General features: G+C 54.6%; 1 protein-coding gene across 8 annotated transcripts in view; it reads right to left on the bottom strand.

Moving 5' to 3' along the window:
• Nucleotides 1-2,508: 2,508 nt before the first annotated feature.
• The window catches only part of IL17REL (interleukin 17 receptor E like), a 42,830-nt gene continuing 20,090 nt past the window's right edge, over nucleotides 2,509-25,248 (bottom strand). The window contains exons 3-19 of one of the 8 annotated variants that reach the window (XM_070506690.1): nucleotides 24,914-25,063; nucleotides 24,611-24,720; nucleotides 24,223-24,337; nucleotides 23,916-23,960; nucleotides 23,566-23,705; nucleotides 23,282-23,353; nucleotides 23,146-23,200; nucleotides 22,440-22,603; nucleotides 22,326-22,370; nucleotides 21,972-22,029; nucleotides 21,379-21,796; nucleotides 21,066-21,123; nucleotides 12,271-19,701; nucleotides 11,183-11,500; nucleotides 10,867-11,091; nucleotides 9,925-10,058; nucleotides 2,509-9,730 (exon numbers count right to left, since the gene is read on the bottom strand). In XM_070506690.1, the coding sequence (XP_070362791.1) occupies nucleotides 19,582-19,701; nucleotides 21,066-21,123; nucleotides 21,379-21,796; nucleotides 21,972-22,029; nucleotides 22,326-22,370; nucleotides 22,440-22,603; nucleotides 23,146-23,200; nucleotides 23,282-23,353; nucleotides 23,566-23,705; nucleotides 23,916-23,960; nucleotides 24,223-24,337; nucleotides 24,611-24,720; nucleotides 24,914-25,063 (1,550 nt within the window). In that variant the 3' untranslated portion in view covers nucleotides 2,509-9,730; nucleotides 9,925-10,058; nucleotides 10,867-11,091; nucleotides 11,183-11,500; nucleotides 12,271-19,581. Of the gene's footprint in view, nucleotides 9,731-9,924; nucleotides 10,059-10,866; nucleotides 11,501-12,270; nucleotides 19,702-21,065; nucleotides 21,124-21,378; nucleotides 21,797-21,971; nucleotides 22,030-22,325; nucleotides 22,371-22,439; nucleotides 22,604-23,145; nucleotides 23,201-23,281; nucleotides 23,354-23,565; nucleotides 23,706-23,915; nucleotides 23,961-24,222; nucleotides 24,338-24,610; nucleotides 24,721-24,913; nucleotides 25,064-25,248 lie in introns of all 8 variants that reach the window. The other 7 variants (XM_070506694.1, XM_070506692.1, XM_044777436.2 and 4 more) reach the window with 7 other exon arrangements.

Here is a 25,248-nt window from a genome sequence, read left to right as displayed (position 1 = left end):
AGGAGGGGTCTGCCTGAGCTTCCAGCACATGACTTCCAGGCCGGCCAGTTTTCCAGGCAGCCTTGGCAAAGCCCTGAGCTTTGATTACACAACTGACTCCCCCCTCTACCCCCCAGAGTTCCTGGCAGTCAGGCCTGGCTGGGTAGGGTGGAGGCAGGGCCTGCCCCTCCAGCACTGGTCCACAGCCCTCCTTCTGGCCTGATCCTTGCAGGAAAGCCCTTCCCGGGGCCTGGGCCCCAGATGTTGGCCAGGATAGGGTGGTGTAGGGGGTCCACTCCTATATGAATGAGTAAGGGGTCTTCTTTGGGGGTGGGTTACCCATACCTAGCCCTGAATGAGCTAGGTGGGGGAAACTGAGGCTCTGGGAAGTCAGGGACCCACCCAAGGTCACAAGCAGCCAAGGGGGCCCACCCTACCTGGGGAGGGGGATCTTCCTAACATGGGGCCCGGGGAGGTGAGCTGGCTCTGACCTGGCCTCTGGCCCTTCCTGCCCACCCTCTTACCAGGAGGCTGCCTACCCTGATCTGAGGCTCAGGCCCTGATGTCACTGGCCCCATCCACCTGTTGGGGAGGCTGGCACCTGGCCCAGGGCCTCTGGGCTTCTCCGCCCCACCCTGCAGTTGCTGCCCCTGAGCCGGGTTCCTTGGGTTCTTCACGCAGGAATACTGTGCTCAGTGACCCCCACCCCAGTGGCCACCCCAGCAGTGGGCAGAGGGATGGAGAGGAGAGGAGCTGGCACCAGAAGCGTCAGGCCAGGCCCAGCCCAGAGCCGTTTTCCCCACTCCTTGTGGCCCTTGAGGCCCTCAGTGGGACCTGGGCTGTAGGGGCAGGGCTGGACCATGAGGCTGACTAGGTGACGCTCCTGTCAGGCTGTGGGGCCTCTCTGGGTTGCAGATGCCCTAGGTCCTGGGACCCAGTGACCAGGAGGGCCAGGAGGCTCCACCCACTGGGCCAGGCCAGGCAGGGGGTCAGGGATCCTAGACCACTGGGGTGCTGCCCTAGGCCGTGTGACCCTAAAGCCTTAGGAGACTTCTCATCTCACAGGCGGGCAGTGCAGGAGGCCAGGGACCTGGAGATACCCCGATTGCGGTCTGTAACCTGGGATGGCCTGCCCAACAGCTCCCCACAGAGGCACCTCCATCCTATGGAGCACGTGCAGAGGGGGTCTACACACCCACCCCAGGGAGCAAACAGAGGGGTCTGCCCCAAGGCCCCTGACTCTCCTCTGCCATCTGGTTTCTGCTCACCAAGCTGTCTCATGGAGCTCAAAGGGCCCTTTTCACTCTGGAGAGAACCAGACAGTCCTGACCCCTCGGGCTTACCCCTGCCAATGGGCAGTGACCCAGACAAATTGGCATGATAGTTTCAGGATGTGACAGAGACGTGGAGGTGGTGTTCTTAGGGTCACCATTGACCTTTCTGCTGAGTGGGCTTCTGAGTGGGACCTGAGAGATGGCACAGGCAGCTCTGCAGAGATCTGGGGAGGGGGCTCCAGCAGGGGGAACAGCAGAGGCAAAGGCCCTGAGGCAGGCAGAGGAGCCCAGGCCCAGCTTACTCAAAGGAGGAACAGGAGGAGAGGCACGGGAGGCCTGCAGTCTCCACTTAGCACACACGTCTTCTGGGCTCTTCTCCTGGTTTGCCCCATTGCCCTGACTTCCCCAGCGGTGGGCTGAAGGGAGGGAGGCAGGGGCCTCAGAGGCCCTGAGCACAGAGCTCCTGGCCCTCCACTGCTCCTCCTACTGGGAGACAGGGGTTGGGACAGAGCAGGGTCACAAATCTGCAGTGTGTGGGTGGTCGAGGACCCTGGTGCAGTGGCTGGTTCAGTGACCTCAACAGGCCAGAACAGGAGTGCATCCCACACTAGGGGCCAGAGGAAGCCCCCCTGCTAGCCTGGTAACCCGTGCCGGCCCTGGAGCAGGTCCGAGCTGCTGTGGGGCCCTGTAGTGTCAGCTCTGCCCCTGCCCAGTCCCGGCCATTCAGCAGCCACCTCAGTCTCCCTCCAGAAAAGGCCCGGAGGACCCACGCGGCCATGGAAAGGGTGCTTGTCTTTGAGTGTGTGTGTGCACGCGCACATCTCTGTGTACCTGAGAGTGTGCGAGTAGGGATGTGTGGGGTGTAAATATGCGCTCCAAGCGCGCGTGTGTCAAGGTGTTTGTGTCTGCACATGCATGCACGTGTGTGCCCACACAAGTAGATCAGTATGCGTGTACATGTATGTGCGATCCAGCATATGTGTGCATGCATGTGTATCTGTGTATGTCTGTGCATGGCTGCTCCAGTGTGTGCGCCCATGTAGGGCCCAGTCTAAGCAGAGCCTGGTGCCAAGACTTGGGCGTCCTTCCGCACATGCCGTGGCTGACACTGCTGTGTGACTCGCCTCCTCGAAGGGCACAGCAGCACGTGGGGGAGTCCCTGTGACTCAGCGCTGTGGGGAGTGGGGGGTGGGGAAGTTGGTGACAGAAGAGGAGCTCGGAGCTGGGAGGGGGCAGAGGGAGGAAGGGTGTGCCTACCAGCCCTCCTGTCCCTCCCACTGCTCGGCTGCGACACTGACCAGCCATGGTGGCAGTGCAGTCACACATGTGTACTGGTGTCAGGGCACACAGACACGTCGGCCCATGTATAGGAACTGCCTGAGGCCCTGGAGGGGGGTCAAGAATATCCCTGGGCCCCCACAGAGCCCACAGTCAGGGGGCCACTGTGAGGGCATCGGGAAGTGAGGGGTCCCCAGAGGGCCACTGGTGCTGAGATCTGAGGCTGGAGGGAGTCTAGGAGCCAAGGGCAGCTGCAGAGAGGTGAGCATGTCTGGAGTGACGAGAGGTCCTGGAGAGGCCGCCAGGCCAGCAGGCCAGATCTCCCAGGAAGGGGGAGGGTGGACGCTGTCAGAGGGGGATGTGGAGTGCCCAGGGGCAGGCCACCCTGGGGCCAGAGTCTGGTGGGGGGCTCAGTGCCCAGGCAAGGGGGAGTCCTGCAAGACCACGAGGGGGTCAGTTCCGGATGGTTTGGGAGGTAGAAGGTCAGTCGGCCCCAAGGAGGAATGGAGGCTGGACAGGACCCTGCCCACACACCCAGCAAGCCCAGGGAGAGCACAGTGAGTCCTCTCTCTCCAAAGCATCCCCCCATTAGTGCAGGAGAGCAGGCCGGGCCGGTGCTGACCCTGGTCTTGAGGTCGCCTCTTGCCCTATGGTGAGGGGGGAGCTCGGGGCCTGGAGGCGACTGAGGACTCAGAGCTGTGGTCCACTGGCCTCCCCGCCCCCACACCCTGGCCCAGCCTCTGGGACATTCTGTCCCTGTCCTCGCCGCACATGATCACCAGGCCCGGCCACTCTGTCTGCCCGGCACCTGACTCCCATGCCTGGCTGCTGCCGGCACCGCTGTGCCCTAACGGTCAGATTAGCTGTGGGCACCCTGAGCCCGCCGGCTGGGACGCTGGCTCCAGCAGCTGGTGGGCCAAGGGAGACTGGGCTGTAACCATGGCCCTGGGTGGGAGGAGGGAAGAGAGGGCGCCAGGGCCCTGGAGCAGAGGTGCACTGTCTCCAGGATCACAGGTCCAAGCTCCTGTGGGGGCTTCCCAGCCCACAGAGCCCGGTCCTGGGTGGGCTGCTCTGGGGCCACTGCAGACCATGGGTACCCGGGCTGGGTTTCCATCTACGGGCCTTGGTTTCCTCACCTCACTTCCTCCTGGACAAAAAGGAGCTGAAGATGGACAGTCCCCAGGGCCATGGGGCGCGTCAGGTGTCAGGAAGGCAAGGGCTGAGCTCGGTCCAGCACGCAGTAGGTGTGCACTGCCCGGTGGGAAGGGGTGGTGCCATCTTTCACCCTGGCTACTCCTCAGTGGTCTCTTCTCTGGGGAGATCAGAGCACAGAGTGGAGGAGCCCTGGCCTGGGGGCGGGGGTCTCATGGACAGGCAGAGCCCAGCGGTGGGGTGGGGAGACACTTGTGGGGCTGGCCCAGCCTTGCCACAGCACCTCCCTGTGGTCCTTCCGTCTCCCCCAGATAGTCCCCCAGCCTCCCTTTGGTCCCCAAACGCGCTGTGATTCTCCCCAGCTCCTGAGGGGCAGCGCTGGCTCCAGGCCTTGTGTGGAGGGATGGTGATGGGGGCCCCACCAGGGGACAGCCCCAGGGTCAGGGTCCGGGGCAGGCTTTCTCTTTCAGCCAACTAAGTGTTTAATAAAAAACGAAGTTCCTCTTAAATTAATACTCGGAGCCACTTTAAACATTTCTCAGAGAGTTAAATGGAAATCTAATAAAATCCATGAAAAGTATTTTTAAGACAGCTTTATTGAGGTATAATTTACATACCATAAAATCCACCCACTTTCAACGATTTCAGTGAGCCACCCACAATTCAATGATTTTAGTAAATTTTCCGGGTTGTGCAACCATCACCATAGTCCAATTTTAGAAATTTCCATCACCTCAAAGATCTCTTGTGCCCATTAGCCATCACTTCCCCTCCCACCCCAGCCCTAGGCAGCCATTCAGCTGCTTTCTGTCTTCACAGACTCACCATTTTTGGATATTTCACAAAAAAGGAATCCTACAACTTGTAGTATTTGGTGTCTGGCTGCTTTCACTGAACACAATAATGTTGGGGTTCATCCACGTTGTAGCCTGTGTCAGGAGTTGGTTCCCATAATAATATCCCAGTGTATGGGAGGACCACATTTTGTTTATCCATTCACCAGTAGATGGACCTTTGGGTTGTTTCCACATTTTGGCGATTGTGAATAAAGCTGCTGTGAACATTCACGTACATATGTGGACATATGTTGTCATTTCTCTTAGGTAGATACTTAGAAATGGAATTGCTGGGCCATATGGTAAATTTGTGTTTAAGGTTTGACGAAATTGGCTACACATTTACATTCCCACCAGCAACGTATGAGGGTTCCAATGTCCCCACATCCTTGTCAACGCTCGTCACTGTCTTTTTGTTGCAGCCATCCTGTGGGTGTGAAGTGGTGTGGCATTTGGTTTCAATCTGAATTTTTCTAATAACTAATGATGTTGAGCATCTTTTCAAATTTGATTAGAAATTTCGCCAAAGAATGTATCCAGCTTCCCTCCTTCTTTGATTATATGTCTAATCAAATTTTTTGCCTCTTTTGTATTTGGGTTGTTTGTCTTGTTATTTTAAAATTTATATTTATTTTTTATTGTGGTAAAGCATGCATGACAATTTTAAGTGTGTGTTTATCTTATTTTTGAGTTGCAAGTTCTTTTTTACATACATGATTTGGAAATGGTTTAGACCAATTTTCATTTTCTTTCTACTGTTGTTTGAAGCACAAAATTGTTACTGTTGATCAAGTCCAGCATGTCTATTTTTTCTGTCACAGATCCTGTTTTTGGTGTTGCACCTAAGAACACCGAAGAACGCAGGGTCGCAAAGATTTTCTCTTATGTTTCCTTTTTAAAGTTTTATGGCTTTAGCTCTTACATTTAGGTTTACTGTTGATTTTGAGTCAAAATTTTTTTTTAAAGATTGGCACCTGAGCTAACAACTGTTGCCAATCTTCTTTTTTTTCCTGCTTTTTCTCCCCCAATCCTCCCAGTACATAGTTGTATATTTTAGTTGTGGGTCCTTCTAGTTGTGGCATGTGGGACGCCACCTCAGCATGGCTTAATGAGTGATGCCATGTCCATGCCCAGGATCCAAACTGGTGAAACCCTGGGCTGCCAAAGCGGAGTGCACGAACCGAACCACTCGGCCACAAGGCCAGCCCCCTTGAGTTAATTTTTGTGTGTGGTGTGAGGTAAGGGTCCAGTTCCTCTTACATGTGGACATCTGATTGTCATCGCACCATTTGTTGAAAAGAGTATCCTTTTCCCCTTTGAAAGCCTTGTCACCTTTATCAAAAATCAATTGGCCAAAAGTCTATGGGTTTACTTCTGGACTCAGTTGTGTTCCATTGATCTATATGTTAATCTTGTGCCAGAACACACTGTCTTTATTCTTGTAGCTTTATAGTGTTTTAAAATTGGAAACTGTAAATTCTCCAACTTGGTTCCTTTTCAAAATTGTTTTGGTTATTCTGTGTCCTTGCATTTTCATAGAAATTTTATAGTCAGATTGCTAATTTCTGCCCACCCCCCAAAGATCCACTCACAGTTTGGTAGGGATTGCATTATCAACTTGAGGAGTATTGCCCTCTTAACAGTACTGGGTCTCCCATCCGCGAACATCGAATGTCTCTCCGTTCACTTAGAGGTTCCTTCATAGCTCTTAGAAATGCTGTGTGGTTTAGTGTATGGTCTTGCACTCCTCTTGTGAAACTTACCCCTCAGTATTTTATTCTTTTCAATGCTGTTGTGAATGGAATTGTTCTCTCAATTTCATTTCGGGTAGCTCATTGCTGACATATAGAAATGCAGTTGGTTTTTGTGTATTGATCTTAGATCCTGGAACCTTGGTGAACTCGCTTATTGGCAGCCTTTTTTCCTCTACATCCTCCTGCCATTTGTCCACAAATGCATCACAAATGCAGAAGTGGACGGTTTCTGGTGAATGAAAAGGGAACGTCAGGTAACTGGAAAGTACCAGGAAAATAATGGAGAGGAAGAAGCTCGGGGAAATGACCCCAGAGGTTTAAGTTGTGGACTCCTGTGTTCACACAACTCCTCAGGGTGAATCTGACCCTCATGAGCAGATCAAACCCTCTGAGAACCCATCTGACAGGTAGACTTCACCTACGTCTCAGAGTGACCACTAGGTGGTGCACATGCAGGACAGACCTGCGGAGAACGGCAAAGACTGAACATTGAACAGACACGGAAGCCACAGCCCAAGGGACTAAAACAAGAAGCTCACCCCTCTCCCTGGGGCAGGGGAAGGCCCAGAGTCTCATAACATGGTACTCAAAATGTCCAGGATAGAAACTCAGATCACTTGGCATATGAAGAATGTGACATGAGCAAAGACAACGGACACCAAGGATGTATCGACACAGGCGTCTGAGTTGCCTGACAGAGACTTTAGATCAGCTACTATAAAAATGCTTGAACCAGAAACTGCAAACAGTCTTGACATAAATATTAAAATTGAGTGACTCAGCAAAGACACAGAAAGATATAGAGAAGAAGAAATGGAAATTTTGGAACTGAAAAATACAATAACTGAAAAAAAACCCCTCACTGAGTGGATTCAGTAGCAGAATGGAAATGACAGGGGAAAGAGTCAATGAACTTGAAGACATATCAATAGAAATTAATCTGAGCAATAGAGAGAAAAAAGATTTTAAAAAATGAATAGAGTTTCAGGGACCTGTAGGACAACAGTAAAAGCGCCAATCTTTGTGTCATTGGAGTCTGGGAAGGAGAGGAGAAAGAGTATGGGGCTGAAAAAATATTTCAGGGAATAATAGCTGAAAACTATTGGTTTGGTGAAAGCCATAACCCTACAATCCAAGAAGCAGAGCAAATCCCATCTAGGTAAACTGGAAGAAACCCACACCAAGACACTTCGTAAGCAAATCGCTGAAACCAAAACCAAAGGAAAAAATCATAAAAGCAGGCAGAGAAAAATGATGTGTTACGTATAGAAGAACAAGGATTCAAATGACTGATTTCTCATCAGAAACCAGATGCCAGAAGGAAGTCATACAACATTCTTCAAGTGCTGAAAGAACCGTCCATTCAGATTTCTACATCCAGCAAACGTCCTTAACCGATAAAGGGCATTGACAAAAGTCCTACAGCTCACACAATACTTAACGCGAAAGCCTGAATGCTTCCCCTTGACAGCAGGATCAAGTCAAGGATGCCACTCTCGCCCTCTTATCATGGAAGTTCCAGCCAGTGAAATAGGGCAAGAAAAAGAAATAAAAAGCATACCAATTGGAAGGGAAGAATAAAACTGTCCTTACTTGTAGACAACACAATTGTCTATGTAGAAAATCCCAGGAATCTATATGTATATTAAAAAAAGAACCAAACTCCTAGAACCAATAAGTGAGTTTAGCAAGGTTGTAGGACACAAGGTCAACACATAAAAATCAATTGTATTCCTATAGGCAAGCAATGAGAAACTGGAAAACAAAATTTTAAGAATGTTACCATTTATAATAGCTCCCCAAAATGTATAAGTGTAAATCTAGCCAAACATGTACAGAATCTGTGTGCTGAAAACTACAAAATGCTGTTGGAAAAAAATCAAAGATCTAAATAAATCAAAAGACTTACCGTGTTCATGGATTTGAAGACTCAGCATAGTTAAGATGTCAGTTCTCCCGAAAGTGATTATAGGTTTAACGCATTACCAGCCAAAATTCCAGAAAGATTTTTTTGTTGATGTGGACAAGCCAATTCTAAAATTTTTGTGGAAGGGCAATGAACTCGAATAACTAAAACAATTTGAAGAAGAACAAAGTCGTAGGAATCTCGCCTGATTTTAACACTTCCTGCACAGCCACGGGACTTGAGACAGCATAGTGTTGGTGAAGTGACAGGTGCAAACACAGATCAATGGAACAGAAGATAGCCCAGAAAGAGACCCACAAAAATCTCTGACAACTGTGCAAGTGCAACTCAGTGGAGAAAGAAAAGGGTTTTCAGTAAACAGTGCTGAAACAACTGGTCATCCACATTCAGAGAGATGAACCTTGACCTAGACCTCCCACCTTGTGCAAAGACAAACCCAGAGAGAGTCCAGGTCTCGATGTCAAACATGGACTATAAAACTTTCACAAGGAAAAGTAGGAGCAAATCTTCATGACATGGGGTTAATCAAAGAGTTTGTAGAAATGACACCAAAAGCATGACCCATAAAAGAAAAAAATAGCTAAATTACATTTCATCAAAACTAAAAACTTTTACCCTTTTACAGCCAAAGACACTGTCAAGAGAATGATGGAGAAGAGACAGTTTGGGAGAAAGTACTTGCAAACCAAATATCTGAAAAGGACTTGTATGCAGAACATAAAAGAGCTCTCGAAACTCAACACAAGAAAGACAACACAATTTACAAACAGCAAAGGTCTTGGACAGACCCTTCACCAGAGAGGATGTACAGATGGCAAACAAGCATATGAAAACGTGTTCAACACCGTTAGTTAGCCGCTAGGGAAATGCAAATTAGAACCTTGAGGAGATATCACCACGCTCATCAGAATGACTAAAAGAGGAAATACTGATAATACCAAGTGCTGACAAGGACGTGAAGCAACTGGAACCCTCACATGTTGAGACTTGGAGTGCAACATGAGGCAGGCGCTCTGGAAACCGGTTTCTCAGTTTCCTATGACTGCAGCTACATGCTTATCCTAGGATGCCGCAACCCCACCCCTGGGCATTCAGCCTAGAGGAATGAAGATGTCTGTTCACACAAAGACTTGTAGTGAATACTGGCAGCAGCTTTATTTGTAAGAGCTGGAAACAACCCAAATATGTTTTCATGGATGAATGGGCAGACAGACTGTGGTCATCTACACCAGGAAACACTGGGGAGTTGCGGAAAGACACAAACTATTGATCACACAACCACCCAGACGAATCTCGAAGACATCGCGCTGAGTGAAAGAAGCTGGTCCCCAAGGTCGCACAGTCTGGTTCCATTTGTACGACATTCCAAAAGGTAGAGCTGTGGTGACGGAGGGCAGAGCGGTGGCTGCCGGGGCTCAGGCGGGGGGCTGTGCCTATAAAGCCCCAGCAGGAGGGAGTTTTTTGGGGCGATGGAAACATTTTGTATCCTGTTGTAGTGACGGATATCCTAACGTGTTAAAATTCATAAAGCTGTACACCAAAACAAAAAAGTCAACTTTACTGTATGATAATTAAAAATTAGATAAATAAAATACTTCAAAAAATATATTTCAGGCAGTTTTTGCGTTCGCCCGAGCTTTCTCTCTGGGGTGAGTTCCCCGCTCGCCTCCTCTGTGGTCTCCCGACTCCACCCGCGCACAGCCTTGCGCATGCACCCCGCTCACCTCCCAACCTGGTCCTGGTGGGTCAGGCTACGTGGGAACTGGGTAGGAGGCCACAGGGATCCCGAGGGAGAGGAGATCTCCAGGAGGGCCGGGTCTGAGGTCGGTCAGCAGCAAAAGACACTTGCACTGGGAACCTGGGGGCCCAAGACAAGGGAGGTGTCCTGAAAGAATTTCCCCCGAATAAAGGCCAAAGCAAGGAGTGGGAGGGGAGGGGAGCCGGAGGCCTTGAGCCCCTTCCCTGGCCCTGCCGGTGGAGGAGGCGCTAAGCTCCTCAACCCCTCCCTAACCTCCAGCCACAGGGCCGCCCTTCCCCACAGCAGACGCGGCCCCTTCCCCTCGCCCTCCAGGGCCTCTCTGCCAAGCCCGAGCCCCGTGCCCCGGGGCAGCTCCCTCCTCCGACTTCGAGGTCGCCGGGCCCGCCCCTGCAGCTGCTCCCCCTCACTACCGCACCTGGGTCCCCGCTGCCGACCGCCTAGGGGAACCGCGACCCTCCCCAGCCCGCCCACAGGGACCTGGGGGACAGCAGACCTCGAAATCGGGCGTGGGGGCAGAAGTGGGGTGTTGGGGGGGTAACCACGCGGTCGCCCCGCCCCCGGACCCGCCCAGTCCCGCCCCTTCCAGTTGGAACAGAGCCCCCTGCCCCAGACCCCCCTTGCTCCTGGGGCGCCGGGGCGGGTCGGAGCCACCGAGGAGGACGCTCTCCCAGGGCGCCGAGTGACGGTGGTTTCGCTGGAGAGACAGGTGCCCACCGCCCTGAGCACTCGGCTCGTTTGCCCCCAGCACCCCTTCCCCAAATGGCTGGGGCACACGCCCTCCCCAGTGGTCACTGCCTGGTCCCCGCCCGGCCAGCCGTGACCAGAACGCCCGGCGACGGTCTTGGGCCTCCCGCATCTCGCCATCCCGCGGCCGCCCACCCCACGTCCGGGTGACTCTTTCTCGCACCTCGCAGCCCGTTTTCCTTCCTCGCGCCTCCGGGAATGAGCGCCCTGCGCTCCCCGCACACCCACGCCCGGGCCCGGGGCCCGCCGCCTCATCGCGCCCCGGCTCCCCGGGGTCCCCACCGCACGGCGCGCACCGCTGCCCGACGCGCCACACGGTCTGCTGCGTCCTGTCCTCGCGCTGTTCGTCGCAGTGCCCAAGGAGACCCAGACAGCAGCACGCTGAAATCTACACGATGGAGAGTTTTAGGGGAAAATCCAGTCGTCTCAAAGTAACAAGGAGAGATTCAAAACCAGCGTTGAAATAATCGCGGTCTTACGGAAGCTGAACGGGTCCAGGTTCCCTGCTCGACACGCGCTGCGCGCTTCCGCCGCCAGAGGGCAAGTGCTGGCGGCCGTGCGGCCCGGGCCGGAGGGGGTGCGGCCGCCCACGCCCGCGCGCCGCTGCCGGGGACCCCCGGCTCCCTGCCCCGCCTGCGATGGCGCCTGGCGGCCGGGGCTGGGGCCCTGGAGCCCGGCTTCTCCACGACGTCCCCAGGCGGAGGTGGCCCCAGGCCGAGCCCCGGCGCCCCGCTCACCGCAGAACCCGGTTCGCAGCGGCCGCCCGCCGGCTTGTACACACGTGTCATTCCTGCAAACTAGAAACCCCAACCCCAAAACCCTCTGATCGCGCATCACCTCCGAGGCACCACCATTTCTTTGTTCCTCCCCAGCTAACCCCGGAGGTGTCTGCGCGCCCTCCCTGTCCACTCCCTCCCCAGACCCTCTCGGGTCAGGCTTCTCCCCCAGAGCTCATCTCGTCAAGGCCCGTCCCCACCTCCGGCTGCTCATCCTTGGTGGCCCGGAACTTGGCCGTCCTCCCTCCCCGGTGGCCTCACCCAGCACCTCGGCGGAATGCCCACGGGGCCCACGCTGGGGTCTTGCCGCCGCGACAGCTCTTCTGGCCTCCTCACGAAAACGCAGCCGACCGTGCCCCGGACAGAATTCCTGGGCGCCCCACCCCAGGGCGCTCCCTGTTCCCTTCCCCATCGCGGGTGGCCTCAGGGCCATGCTCCCAGGTGCTCAGATCAAAGGCCGAGGTTATGCCCAGCTCCTATTCCTCTTCCGCTGCTAGCCTGCTCCACCGGGAGATCCCGTGGGCCCTGCCTCTGGAATATCTGCCCAACCCAAGCAGCCTCGCCACCTCCAGGCTGCCGCCGGCCTCTCGCTGGGCTATCGCAGCAGCGTCCACCCGCTCTCACCGCGTCCGCCCTCCACCCGCTCCCGTCCTCGCCGCAGACTTCTCCCTCGGCCTCACCTCACTGGGGCCAAAAGCCGACTTCTTCTCAATGGCTAGGAGGCCCCCTCCACCTCTCCGCTCTCTGTCCCTCTGCCGGACCCTCCACTCACGTGAATCCACGGTACCCACCTCGGGGCCTTTGCGCCGGCTCTTGCCTCTGGCCAGGACACCTTTCCTCTAGGTGTTATAAGAGTAAATGCAAATCCAAGATGGAGACGCCCCACCCTGCGTTTTCTTAGAGCATTTCCTTTAGAAAATTTGAAAATTCTTTCTGTCCCTTCGAGATGTATGTAAACCTTCTGAAAAGTTAAAATATCCCTTGCCAGTTTTACGACCCAGGAATGTTTTCATTCATAGTCTGGGATCCGTCTCTTTGAAATGTAAGCAGCAAGGAAGACGGCGCCCTCTCTCCTTGTCTTGGGACTGTGACCTGGGGCCTGGCCGAGCTGTAACTCCTGCTTGTCACAGAGATATGGGAATTTTAAAATTTTTCCTTTGAATAAAGAGAAATAGCCAACACAATGACCACCACAATTACGTAAATTTAGGATGAACTATAAATCATACATGGCGCTGTCAAGTCCTCTTCAAATTTTTTTTATTGTGGCAAAATATACGTAAGACAAAATTTTCCATTTTAACCATTTTTAAGTGTACAATTTGGTGACATTAAGCACATTCACAGTGCTGTGCAACCATCACACTATCTGCGTCCAGAACTTTTTTATCATCCCAAAGACTCTGTATCCATGAAGCAATAACTTCCTTTCCCTCACCCCTCAGGCCATGGGAACCTCTACTCTACTTCACATGGCTATCACTTTTCTTCTGGAAAGCTCCTATAAGTGGAATCATAGACCATGTGTCCTGTGGTAACTGGTTTATCTCACTTTACCTGCTGTTTTCAAGGTCTGTCCACACTATAACGTGTTAGTGCTTCTTTCCTTTTTATGGCTGGTTAATATTCCATTGTGTCTAAACCATATTCCGTTTATCTCTTGATGGACACTTGGGTGAGGGCCCACCTTCGTTCTTTTGCACGTGGATATCCAGTTTTCCCAGCACCATTTGCTCAAAACACTATTCTCCATTGAAATGGTATTTTCACCTTGTTGAAAGTCAATTGACCAAATATATGAGAGTTTATTTCTTGAGTCTCAGTCCTTTTCCATTGAGCTATATTTTTCTGCCAGAATCACACTCTCCTGATAACTGTAGCTTTGTAGTAAGTCTTGAAATCAGGAAGTGTGAGTCCAACTTTTTTTTTTTTTCAAGATTATTTTGTCTATTCAGGTCCCTTGTAATTCCATATGAATTTTAGGATAGATTTTTCTATTTCTTCAAAAAATGTCGTTGGAGCTTTGATAGAGATTGCACTGAGTCTGTAAATCATTTTGGGGAATATTGACATCCTAACAACATTAAGGCTTCCAACCCATGAACACAGAGGTCTTTCCATTTATTTAGGTCTTCTTTAATTTCTTTCAGTCACATTTCAGAGTACAAGTCTTCCACCCCTTTGGTTAAATTTATTTCTAAGTATTTTATTCTTTTTGATGATCTTGCAAATGGAATTTTTTTCTTAATTTCCTTTTTGGATCGTTCATTGCTAGTGTATAGAGATGCAATTGACTTTTATGTGTTGGTTTTGTATCCTGCAATTTTGCTGAATTTGTTTTGATAGCTCTAAAAGTGTTTTCATGTGATTCTTTAGGGTTTTCTACAAATAAGATCACGTCATCTGCAAATAGAGATAATTCTCCTTTATTTCTATTTCTTGTCTAACAGCTTTGGCTAGCACTTGCAGTACCTTTTTTTCTTTCAGGAAGATTAGCCCTGAGCTAACATCTGCTGCCAATCCTCCTCTTTTTGCTGAGGAAGACTGGCCCTGAGCTAACATCCATGCCCATCTTCCTCTGCTTTATACATGGGACGCCTACCACAGCATGGCGTGCCAAGCGGTGCCATGTCCACACCCGGGATCCGAACCAACGAACCCTGGGCCGCCCAAGTGGAATGTGCAGTACCCTTTTGAATGTTGAAAGTGGGCGTCCTTGTCTTGTTCCTGATCTTAAGAGTAAGGCTTTCAGTCCTTCACCACTGAGTATGATGTCAGTTGTGGGCTTGTCGTATATGGTCTTTATCAGGTTAGAGAAGTTCCTGTCTATTCCTGTTTTATTGAGCATTTTTATTTTGTCAAATGCTTTTTCTATATCAATTGAGATGACAATATGGTTTTTTCCTTCATTCTATAAATGTGTGTATTACACTGATTGACTTCTGCATGTTGAACTACCCTTGCATTCTTGGAATAAATCCCACTTGGTCATGGTGCATAATCCTTTTAATAAGCTTCTGAATTCAGCTTGCCAGTATTTTGTTGAGGATTTTTGCATCTATACTCATAAGTGATATTGAACGGTAGTTTTCTTCTGGTAGTGTCATTCTGGCTTTGGAATCAGGGTAATGCTGGCCTTGTAGAATGAATTAGGAAGTGTTTCCTTTTCTTCAACTTTTTTTCCCACAGGAAAAAAAGAATTTTACAGAAATCATCTCTGAAGAAGTCCAGACATTGGAACTGATAGACAAAGATGTTAAATCAACTGCCTTTAATATGTTCATTGAGCTAAAGGAAATCAGGAGAACAAAGTACAAACAAATAGAGACTAGCAATAAAGAAAAATTTTAGAAAGAAACCAAATAGAAAATCGGGAGCTGAAGAGTATGATAGCCAAAATGAAAAATTCACTAGAGAGGTTCTATAACATATTTGAGCAGGCAGAAGAAAAGATCAGCAAATTTGAAGATAAGGCCATTGAAATTACCCAGTTTGAGGAGCAGAAATAAAAAAGAATGAAGAAAAATTGAAAGGCTAGAGAGACCTATGGGACACCATCAAGAGTACTGGCATACACATCATATGAATCCTAGAAAGAGGGGAGAGAAGGGATATACAAATATTTGAATGAATAATGGCCCCAAACTTCCCGAATGTGATGAACTACATGAATCTATATATCCAAGAATCTCAACAAACTCCAAGTAGGATAAAGTTAAAGAGATCCACATCCAGACACGTTATAGCCAAACTGTCAAAAGCCAAGATTCTCAAGAGAGAATCTTGAAAGCAGCAAGAGAGAAGTGACTGAGTTGTCACATACAAGAGCTCCTCAGTAAGATTTTCAGCAGATTTCCCATTAGAAGCCTTGGAGACCAGAAAGCAGTGGGATGACAGCTTTAAAGTCCTGAAAGAAAGAAAAAAAACCTGTCAACCCAAAATTCTATATCCAGTAAAACTATCTTTCAAAAATGGAGAAAGTAAGATATTTCCAGCTAAATAAAAGTTTATGGAGCTCATTACAAGTAGAGCTGCCCGATGAGAAATGCTAAAGAGAGTCCTTTAACCTAAAATGAAAGGACAACAGACAGTAACTCCAAGCCATATGAAGAAATAAAGAACACTGGTAAAGGTAACTATACAGGAAAATATGCAAGCCAGTACTATTGCAGTTTTGGTTTGTAACATCTCTTTCTGTTTCCTATATGATTTAAAAGGCAAATGCATGAAACAACAGTTCTAAATCTATGTTAACGGGCACACAGTATATAAAGACATATCTGTGACAATGGGGGAGAGATAGAAATGTATAGGAGCAGTGTTTGTATACTAGCGAAACTAAATTGGTATTATTCAAACTAGGTTGTTATAAGTTTAAGATTTTAATTGTAACTCCCAAGGAAACCATTAAGAAAATACTGAAAAAATATGCAGAAAAAGAAGGAAATCAAAATGGTACACTACAAAAAATCAACTAAATACCAAAAAAGGCAGTAATGGAGGAATTGAGGAACAAAAACTATATAAGAAATAGAGAAAACAAGAGACTAAATAGAAGTAAATCCTTTCTTTCTAGTGATCACTTTAAATGTAAATGGATTAAACTCTCCAATTAAAAGGCAGAGACAGGCAGAGTGCATTAAAAAACACGACCCATCTACATGCTGTGCACAAGAGACTCACTTTAGATACAAAGACACAAAGAGGTTGAAAGGATGGAATAGGACATTCTCTGCAAATGTAACCAGAGAGAGCTGGGAGATGCTATCCGCACACGAAACAGGCTCTATGTCAAGTGCTCTTGAGGACAAGCTATCACTTCTCTTGAGATCACATGTGGAACGGGTTGCACCTGGCTTGTATGAAAGGGGGGGATTTCTGTCTTTGCCATCTCTTAATGCTTATTCAAAAATAAAACTGTTTCTTTTCGACCTTTGTGGAGAGGACTCACTGGGTTGGCAGGAATCTTTATTTTGAATTGTTTTTCCACTTGTGTCCACTAACTCCCACATCCCTATCACATCTTGCATGGACCCACCCTGCCGTGCTGCCCCACAACCATCTCCTTCCCTTTCTCTGCTCCGCTTTTTCTTTCTGAATACATCCTAGATAGTTCACTCATTTTTTATGTTTCTGCCTCTGTCCTCTGCTTCGGGCAGGGATCTGCGTCTGTTTTGATCACTGAGGGAGTAGGTACACGGCAGGCACTATGTAAGCATTGGTGACTGGATGAATGAATGTCTAGCAGATGGCTCAAACTTACAAAATCCAAACCCAGCTCCCGCTGCCGCATCCCCATCTCAGCCAGCGGAGCTCCATCCTCCAGTCACGGAGGCCAAAACATCTGTTTTGCTCCGACCTGTGCAGGGTCACCCTGTGGCCCCTGCCTGCCACACCCCACCTCTCACCTTCACATGCTGTTAGAACCAGACAGCTTGCCGCCCCTCGAGTCTGCAGTCTGTTCACAAGAGGCGGGGACCACCCTGCTCTACATGGCCCCCCCAACTTCCTGTTTGCTTTCCCAGCCCCCTTCTTCCAGCCTGACACCGGCCCTGCTCGCCCCACACAATTTCTGTATTTGCCTGTCTGTGGCCTGTCTCCCCCATGCAGAGGTCAGCTCCAGGTGCCTGGCTTTAGGGCTGGGAATCCTGACCCCAGGAACCACTCAGTCACGAGCACACCCAGCCTCGGTCCCCAGCTGCAGGGGCAGGATCTTCGTCAGCATTTGGTCCTGGTGCCAGGTCAGTGCGGCACCTGTGGGTGCTCAGCACCTGCTTGAGTGAATGAATGTGAACAAGGCACACAGTGTCAGTCAAACTTCGAACCCTGGCCTGGGCCACCTTGCCACCTCCCTTAGTCACTCCCCATCCTGGGCCCCAGTTCACCAGCACTTTTCTCCTGGGCAGGGGAGGCCTGAGATGGGGATGGGGTCTCTGGCTGGGGTGGGGGCAGTTACTGGCCAAGTGAGTGGGTCTGTTGTGGGACACAGGGTGTGGTCCCAGATCCTGAGTGGAGGTGGGATGGAGGTCGTCAAAGCCGGGCACTAAGCACCACTTGGTGGCAGCAGACGTGGGTAGCTGGGCCCAAGCATGCCCCTCCTCACCCCATTGCCTACAGCCCTGAACACCCTCAGTCCTGGAAAGGAGGGAAGTCATTGCTTCTGTTGGGGCCTCAGTTTCCTGCATCTGTGGATGGCCAGGGCTGTGTTGAAGTCTTGAAGGAGCCTGCACGCGGTCAGCTCCTGTGACCACTTCCTGAAAATTGTCCCCGCTCTCCACCTCCAGTGGGCAAGATTCAGGGTGGCTCTGGGTCAGGGCGGGGTCTACACGCCTGGCCAGGCTGCCCCAGGATGGTACAGGCATGGGAGCAGGAACTCCAGGCGGGCGACCCAACCAGAGCCCGGACTCTGGTCCCCCACCAGACCCTGTGCCTCGATGAAGAGGAGACACCAGGAGTGGACAGGGGCTTCCAGAGGACCTCGTCCTGTCCCACACAATGAGGACACGTGGTGAGCCCAGAGCCGTAGCCTGCCCCACCACCCTGACCTGGGCAGGGGTGGGGGCGCCTGATGTCCAAGGGTGCGGCCTCCCTGCTCCAGCCCCACCTCGCTTTCCAGCCCCTGGCCTCGGTACCCAGAGTGCCCCTCATCAGCCTCTTTATGGGCACACAGGTGCAGGAAGAAAGGGGAAAAGGCTTCCAGAAAGGGGCGTGTCCCCCCCAGTCAATCATGGGGGGGGCGGGTCCCCCCAGTCAATCTTGGGGGGGGGCTTTGGGCTGAGCAGGAGGGGGTGGCCTCTGTGTGGACAGACACCCCCTCCCTCCCACACACACAGTAGGGGGGGCGTTGGGGTCCCAGATGTCCTTGGGTACAGCCTAGAGGGCTCCCACGTCAGGGGGAGGCAGGCTCCATCTGGTGTCTGTGGTTCCGCCCCCGCCCCTGGCGGCAGGCACGACCTTGGCTCCATTTTAACACCTGGCCCCGAAATCCTCCCCACCACATGCCCGGAGGGGCTACCTTGCCCTGCAGACCCCCTCTCTGTCCTCAAGGGAAGAGGTGAGCCAGGTGGACAGGTGTTTACTGAGTGAGCAGGCGAGCTGGCTTTCCCACGCCCCCGTCTGCCGGGGCAGGCGCCCACTGAGGGAGGGACCGGAGGCCCAGTGGCCTGTGGCCGGCTGAAGGAGGGACAGGTGACCCAGGGCCTGGAGGTAGGAGTGCATTTGCAGACAGGTAGAGAGATGCCCAGACTCTGGACGGGCAGCTGGGTGGTCTTTGTGAGCTGGCATGAGAGTTCTGTGAGGGCTGAGCTGGCGGGCTAACTTCTAGTGACCCCTGGCCTGGGGTCCAAAAGTCATACTGCAGGGTCAAGGGTCCCTCTGTGGTCCTTGAGCACAGATGGCACATGGTGGCCTTCAGTGAGTGTGACATGTCTGAGAATGGCATGTCCTGGCAGGTGGCCCTGGAGGCCAGTGGAAGTGGCCAGCTTTCACTGAACCGGCCAGGTTGGGGGCTGGGGCGTGGAAGGTGGCCTGACCTCTGGGGAGGTTGGGTCAGGGTGGGTGCTGCAGGTGGCAGGCAGCCCCGGGTTCTTAGCAGAGTCCTTGAAGGGACAGTGGAGAGAGAGCTGGGGGCCTTGTGAGGTGGGGTTTGGGTGAAAGCCTAGCCTGGGCAGCAGGAAGTGCCCAGCTTGTGGACCCCCACCAGCAAGGGGGTGTTCAAGCAGGAGCTGGAGACGGTCCTGAGACCCCTACAGAAAGGATGGGGTCACACCTGCACTCCAGAGGCCGGGGACAGCTCTCACACCCAGGGGGCAGGGCCAGGTGCTGGACCTCAGGGCTAGGGATGGTGGCTGTGACCATGGGCTGTCCAGAGGGAGCCTGGATCAAGCTGAGACAGGGCAGGTCAGGGTCTGGGCTGTCTGGGGCAGAGGGCATCCTGCCCAGCCATTCTGTTGGTCCCCACCCAGGGGGTTCAGGCAGGGGCTGCAGGCCCAGCCTGAGGGCTCCCGTGGAGCTGCACGCCTCTGGAGAACTGGAAGGTGCCTGGGCCCCACACCTGGGGCCAGGTGAGACCATTCCCACGCCATGAGGTGTGGCCTTTGCTGTTAGAGCTTGGGGTGCCCAGATGCGAGCTGGCCCCCTGCCGCACCCCAGCAGTCCAGCTCTGTTGCTTGCTTGTTCTTGACACAACACCCAGCCTCAGTCTGCTGTTCGCCGGCTGGCAGCTGGGGAGAGAAGGATGGAGGCTGGCTCAGTGGCCCAGTACTGACCTTGTCTGGGGACACACCTGTACCCAGCTCGGGACCATTGTGGGGCCAGAGGAAGGACAGGGAGCTGTTGACCCCAATGCAGGGCTCACTGGGCAGGCCCTTCCCTGGCCACCTGGTTCTGGAGAGCCAGTGCCCATGGCAGCAGGCACATGTCCTGTCTCCAGGGGCAGCCTGCCCAGACCACAAGAGGAGTATGTACACCCCCAGATGCCTCTCACTTAAGCAGGGCCCAGCCTCTCCTATAGCTCACAGGCCTATCCCTGGGACCCTGGGACTTGCCCAGTGCGGCAGTGGGGCTTGGGCAGTGGCTGGTTACTGGGTGGTCACCTGGGTGGCAGGTAGTGGAGCTCCAGACACCAGGCCCCCAGGGATGACCTTCACCCCTTTGGCCTGTGAGCTGCTGGAGGTGACCTTTGCTGGGGAATGGGACCCAGACTTGGCTGCAAAGCTCCGCTGTGGGGTGAGGGGAGATGGAGGGTGCAGGTCTGCTGGACCCTCTGCTGGACCCTCTGCAGGCCCTGGGGCATTTCTAGGGGAAGGGTAGGCTTGGAGCTGGCCTGGAGGTGCTGTGACCTAGCTGAGCTCCGAGGCGGTTCTGAGACCCTGGCACCCATCAGAGTGAAGGGCCATGAGAAGCCCTGGATGCTGCCCACCTCACCCCGCGGCCCCTCCTGCCTGGCTCCTGCAGTCCACCCTCCACCCAGCAGCCAGGAGAGCTTCTGCATTAGAAGGGAGGACGCCTGCTCCCATTCACACCCCACTGGCCTCCTGGGCTCCCAGGCAGAGGCCACCCTCCTGGTCCATACCCAGGCCCACACCCAGGCCCCCATGGTTAGTTCTGTCTCCTGCCAAGCCAAGGCCCCAGGAGTCTGGGCCTCAGTGGCTGGCAGAGTGACGGTGGATGGAATGACATCCCGAGTTCCTGGACAGTTAGAACCAGAGCCCTGGTCAGGGTGGTAGACACTCAGGGATCAGGAAACAGCACCACTGACACAGTGAGACCAGGGAAGGGTGCTGGGGAGGCCAGAGGGGCCAAGACCCCATGTCAGAGGTGGGACCAGGCCTCTGCCTCCTGTCTGGCCTGCCTCCACCTTGGCTTGGAGACCTGGCCTAACTCCGAGGCTGGTGGCCCCTCTGTCCCCCACCTACCCCCAGTCTCCTGTGCAGTGCACACCACACCCACCCTGACAGTGGGAGACAGGGACACCAGGGGCCAGGCTCAGAGCAGAAGTTGGGGTCCAGCCCTTGGCCTCCCGCAGCCCCTGAGTGCCTGCCTGTCCCTGCACCCCTCCAGCCCGAGGCCCAACTCCAGCACTCACTGCACTGGAGGTCGCACAGCTGCTGGGGGGCAGAGAAGTGCACATCGGTCCTCCGGCCCTGCAGACGTGGGACAGCTTGGTCAGCACGGCCTGCAGCCCCTTCCTGCACCCTGCTGCAGCCCACAGAGGGACTGCCCAGTGAGACTGCTGTGCCAAGGGGCCCCCCGGAGCAGGCCAGGGCCCTAGGGCAGCTTCAGGGAGGTGGGAGCTCCCCTGGCGGCTGATGACGGGAAGGGGTGGGTGTAGAAGCTGAGGTCTGAGAGTGGAGTAGGTGGGTGGGGGCTGGGGTGCTGGGTGGGGCAGCACTACCCACCTGGATGCAGGTGTCAGGTGCACAGGCCTCGTCCCCAGGAATGTCCACGAAGGCAACTGCAGGGTCAGCTGTGAGGTTACCCTGGGTCGGGAGAGGGGTCTATCACAGGTGGAGCAGGAGGGGCAGACCAGACTATACCATGTCCCTCTTGGCACCATCCCTGCCAGGCGGCCTCCAGGGAGGTTAAGAGGACTGCAGAGAAGTGAGGGGTCAGCCCTCTCCCCAGGACGGCGCCCACCCCACCCGGCTCTCACAGAGGCTGGAGGGAGGGGGATGGCCGGGAGTGCTGGGCGGCAGGCAGGCGGCCACATCTTCCTTCCATGACACAGGTGCACCTGGAAGCGGGCGGGGCTGGGTGAGAAGAAGGTGATCCGGAGGTGGCTCGGAGAGGACGCTGGCTGGACGGCCATCTTCCAGGCTGCAGAGATGGAGGGGTGAGGCAAGCACCCCACCTGCCTCCCCTCCTCCCTCCCACTCACCCAGCACCCCGTTGTCCTGACTCCCTGACCGCAAAGAAAAGGGCGTTGTTTGTTGCATCCACACAGCAAAGGCACCGAACCAGTCCCCTGCCCGCTGACCCGTGGAGAGCTCACCTGGGAAGCGCTGCTGTTCAAAAGGGCACTTCACCCAGGAGCCCAGGCTGGTGGAGAACTGCAGAGAGGCCACGAGACATATGCATGTGGAGGCTGGGTAGGGGTGTTGGGGGCTGGGATAAGCTGCGCCTTGTTTGCTGCCCTCTGTGAGGCTTCCCCACCCTGAGTCCTAGCTCTATCCACCTTCAGACCAGGAGGGGGTTAGAGGGGCCACTGGGAGGCTGGACCCCAGGGTCGGGCAAGGCATAGGGGTGTGTGACTACAGCCCCCTGCCCCAATGCCCCTCTGTGTGCCTGCTCGCCCCCTACCCAAGCTCAGGTAGTGCACATGGCAGCTGTGGCCCGGCCCACTCACCTTCAGGCAGAGCTGGGGCTGTGTGTCCACTAGTGGGTACTGCACCTGAGGGGGGCTCAAGTCAGGGCCCTGGCCATCCATGCCCACCCCCATCCCCCCTTGGCGGGCACTCACCCTACCATGTGCAGGCCGGCCCGAGTGCTCCAGCTCGTGGCAGTGGACCCCTGGCCCTGGGCGCCAGCACAGACTCACATGGCCACTCACAGGACAGGCGGGCTCCCAGCTCAGTGCCTGGCTCCCTGGGTCGTAGTGGATGGCATCCCACAGTGCCTCCGTGTCTGCAGGGACCCTCCCCCCAAGGCTCTAGTCAGCTGGGCCCTACCTCAGCTGCCGGTGGGCCACAGGACCTGACACCTGCTTGAGAGACCCTTGGGCCAGGTCCAGGGACTCAGGTGCAGTTCTCCCATGGGCGTCTGGGCCCTGGACCCAACCTGTGTGTGCGAGCATGTGCATGTGCAGTGTGTCTCTCTTGTACCCCTAAGAGAGCCCCGCTCAGCAAGACTTGGGTCTTCCAGGTGAGCCAGGCCATCACATGTGCATGCACGTACACCAGGCACACACACGCACACACTTGTGCACACGCAGGTCCATGCACAGGTTCTGCCACCTGGAGGGGTTTGCCCAGGACACACCCTTGGCCGCATGCTGTCCACAGCAGGCTCAAGAGCTGAGGCTGGGCCTGCCCCCAGGCCTCATCCCCCAGTGTCAGCCCTCCCAGACAGACTGGGTGGGAAGATCGTGTGGGCAACTCTGACCCGCGCATCTCCCACTCCTCTCCTCCCTGCCTCCTCCCCTTCCCTCAGCACCACAAGGCACTTGCCATCTTCAAAGGGGCAGGTCTGGGTCCGCACTGCGTCAGGGGTGGCAGACCAGCCCTGCAGGAGGGGCTGGGGTCAGCGCAGGGCCTGCCCATTCCTTTGTCCCCTCCCAGCAGTCGAGGCCACACCCTCACTGACCTCAAGGCACAGACATGGCAGCTCTTGGCTGTAGGGCAGAGAGATGGTCTGGGAGACGCTGTTCGCTGTCACCTGCAGCGAAGCGGAGGGTTTAGGGGCTGGGGCCCGGTGGGCGGGGCGTGGGGCCTGGTCTGGGGCTGACGGCCTGGGACGGGAGTGGGCGGGGCTAGGGGCGTGGTCGAGGCTGGTTTGGGCCGGGGGCGTGGCTGTGGGCGTCGCTCTGGGCGGGCGGGGCGTCTGGTGGGCGGGGCGTGGTTTGGGGCGCGGTTTAGGGTGGGGCTCACCTGCACCAGGGCGCCCGCATCCTCGCAGATGAACCACTTGAAGCAGAGTCGCACATAGTAGTCGGGACCCCCAGGGGCTTCCGGCACCTGCACCAGAACCACCTTACGGCTGCGGTCCACCCAGTAGGAGAGCTTCCTGGCTGCAGGAGGGCGGCAAGTGGGGGCCAAGGTGGGACTAGAAGTCACCGGACACAGGGTCATGGACACAGGGCTCCACCTGAGACTCTCCAGGTGGTGACCTCTGCTAGACCCAGGCATTTCCCACTAGAGGACCCTATCAAGATTTCCCAAGTGGAGGCAGAAGACCCCAGTGGGAGCAAGCCGAGGGTCTTCCCAGGTCTGGGCCTCACCAAAGCAGTCTGGCACGTTCCTCCTCATGTCCTCATCTCTGCAGTCTGCAAATGACAGAGACAATGGTGGACCTACCCTGCTCTACCCCCAGGGGCTATCCCCACAGCTGGGCCTCTGTCCATGTGGTTTCCAGAAGTTCCTCCTCTCCAGGGAGGCTGTGACCCTGAATTAAGCCAAATATGCTTGCTGGGAGCTGTCCAGTACGGGGCCCTGCCTCCTGCCCCCTGCCTTGGGCAAGTCCCACCCCAAGTCAGTCCTTAGAGGCTGGATGGCAGCTGTGCCCAGGATGGCTCCATGGGCTCCCACCTTCCACGTGGTACTGTTGGTCTAGCTGGACCCCGCAGAAGTGGGGGACAGTCCTCAGGGTGACGTAGAGGCTCTGGGCCACGCTCACCTCGAAGCAGTCAAAGTGCACCTGGAGCTGGGCAGGTACAGGTGTGAGCCGGGTGGACCTGGGGCCACTGCCCACCCACACCTGGACAGGCCAGCTCCACCTTGCACAGGTGGAACCCAGAGTCTGGGGGCAGAGCAGGAGGGGCACCCATTCCTTGGGGCTTGCATGGCAGAACCCCAGGCCAGGCTGTGAAGCAGGTGGCCAGGAGGTGAGGGCAGTGAGGAGCAGGCCGGGACAGCTTCTGCTGCCCTGCAAAGCCTGGGGCTGGACCAGCAGATCTGAGTCAGGCCCTGGCCTCACCTGCTGCCCCACCTGCAGCTGGCGGGAGGCCCTGGAGACCCGCACGATCTGACACTGGATCTCCTGGGTGTCGAGGGTCATGGAACAGGCCTCTAGGCCCCGCAGGCTCTCTGGGTGAAGGGAGGGGCCAGCAGGGCTAGTCAGACCATGGTGATGAGATCCACCCCCCCACTTCCAAGTGCAGTTAGCAGGGTCCCCATCCTGCCCAGCCTCCCAGGTTGCTGTGGAGCCCCGAGCCCAGCGCCCCACTCCCTGGGTGTTACCACCATCACGGTCAGCCCGGCCCTCAAGGCCGTCTCTCACCATGCAGCGTGAGGGAGGCATGCACGCGCAGGAGCAGGGAGCAGCCGTCATGGGGGGCACACTTCATGGCAGTGGAGAGCGTCAGGGTCTCCAGGACCGACCTGGACATGGACGCGGGGGGTTGCCGGCAGAAGTTGCTGAAAATGTTCCCTGGGGAGAGGAAGGAGGGCAAGTGCCACAGGGTCCCCTGGCACGGGGTCAGGCTTTGTGGGAGGTCGCGTGGGGGGGGGGTGGTTCTCTGGAGCTGCACAGTCTGGGGAAGGGTCCTCACTATCTTGCCCCAGTTCAGTCAGGGAACTAGCCCCCTGGTGAGTGGTGGGCCCACTGCTGAGCCA

The sequence above is a fragment of the Equus asinus genome, chromosome 4 (genome assembly GCF_041296235.1).
Source record: "Equus asinus isolate D_3611 breed Donkey chromosome 4, EquAss-T2T_v2, whole genome shotgun sequence".
NCBI lineage: Eukaryota > Metazoa > Chordata > Mammalia > Perissodactyla > Equidae > Equus > Equus asinus.
Note: the sequence above shows the minus strand (reverse complement) of the source record. Positions and strands in the feature narration are given on the sequence as shown.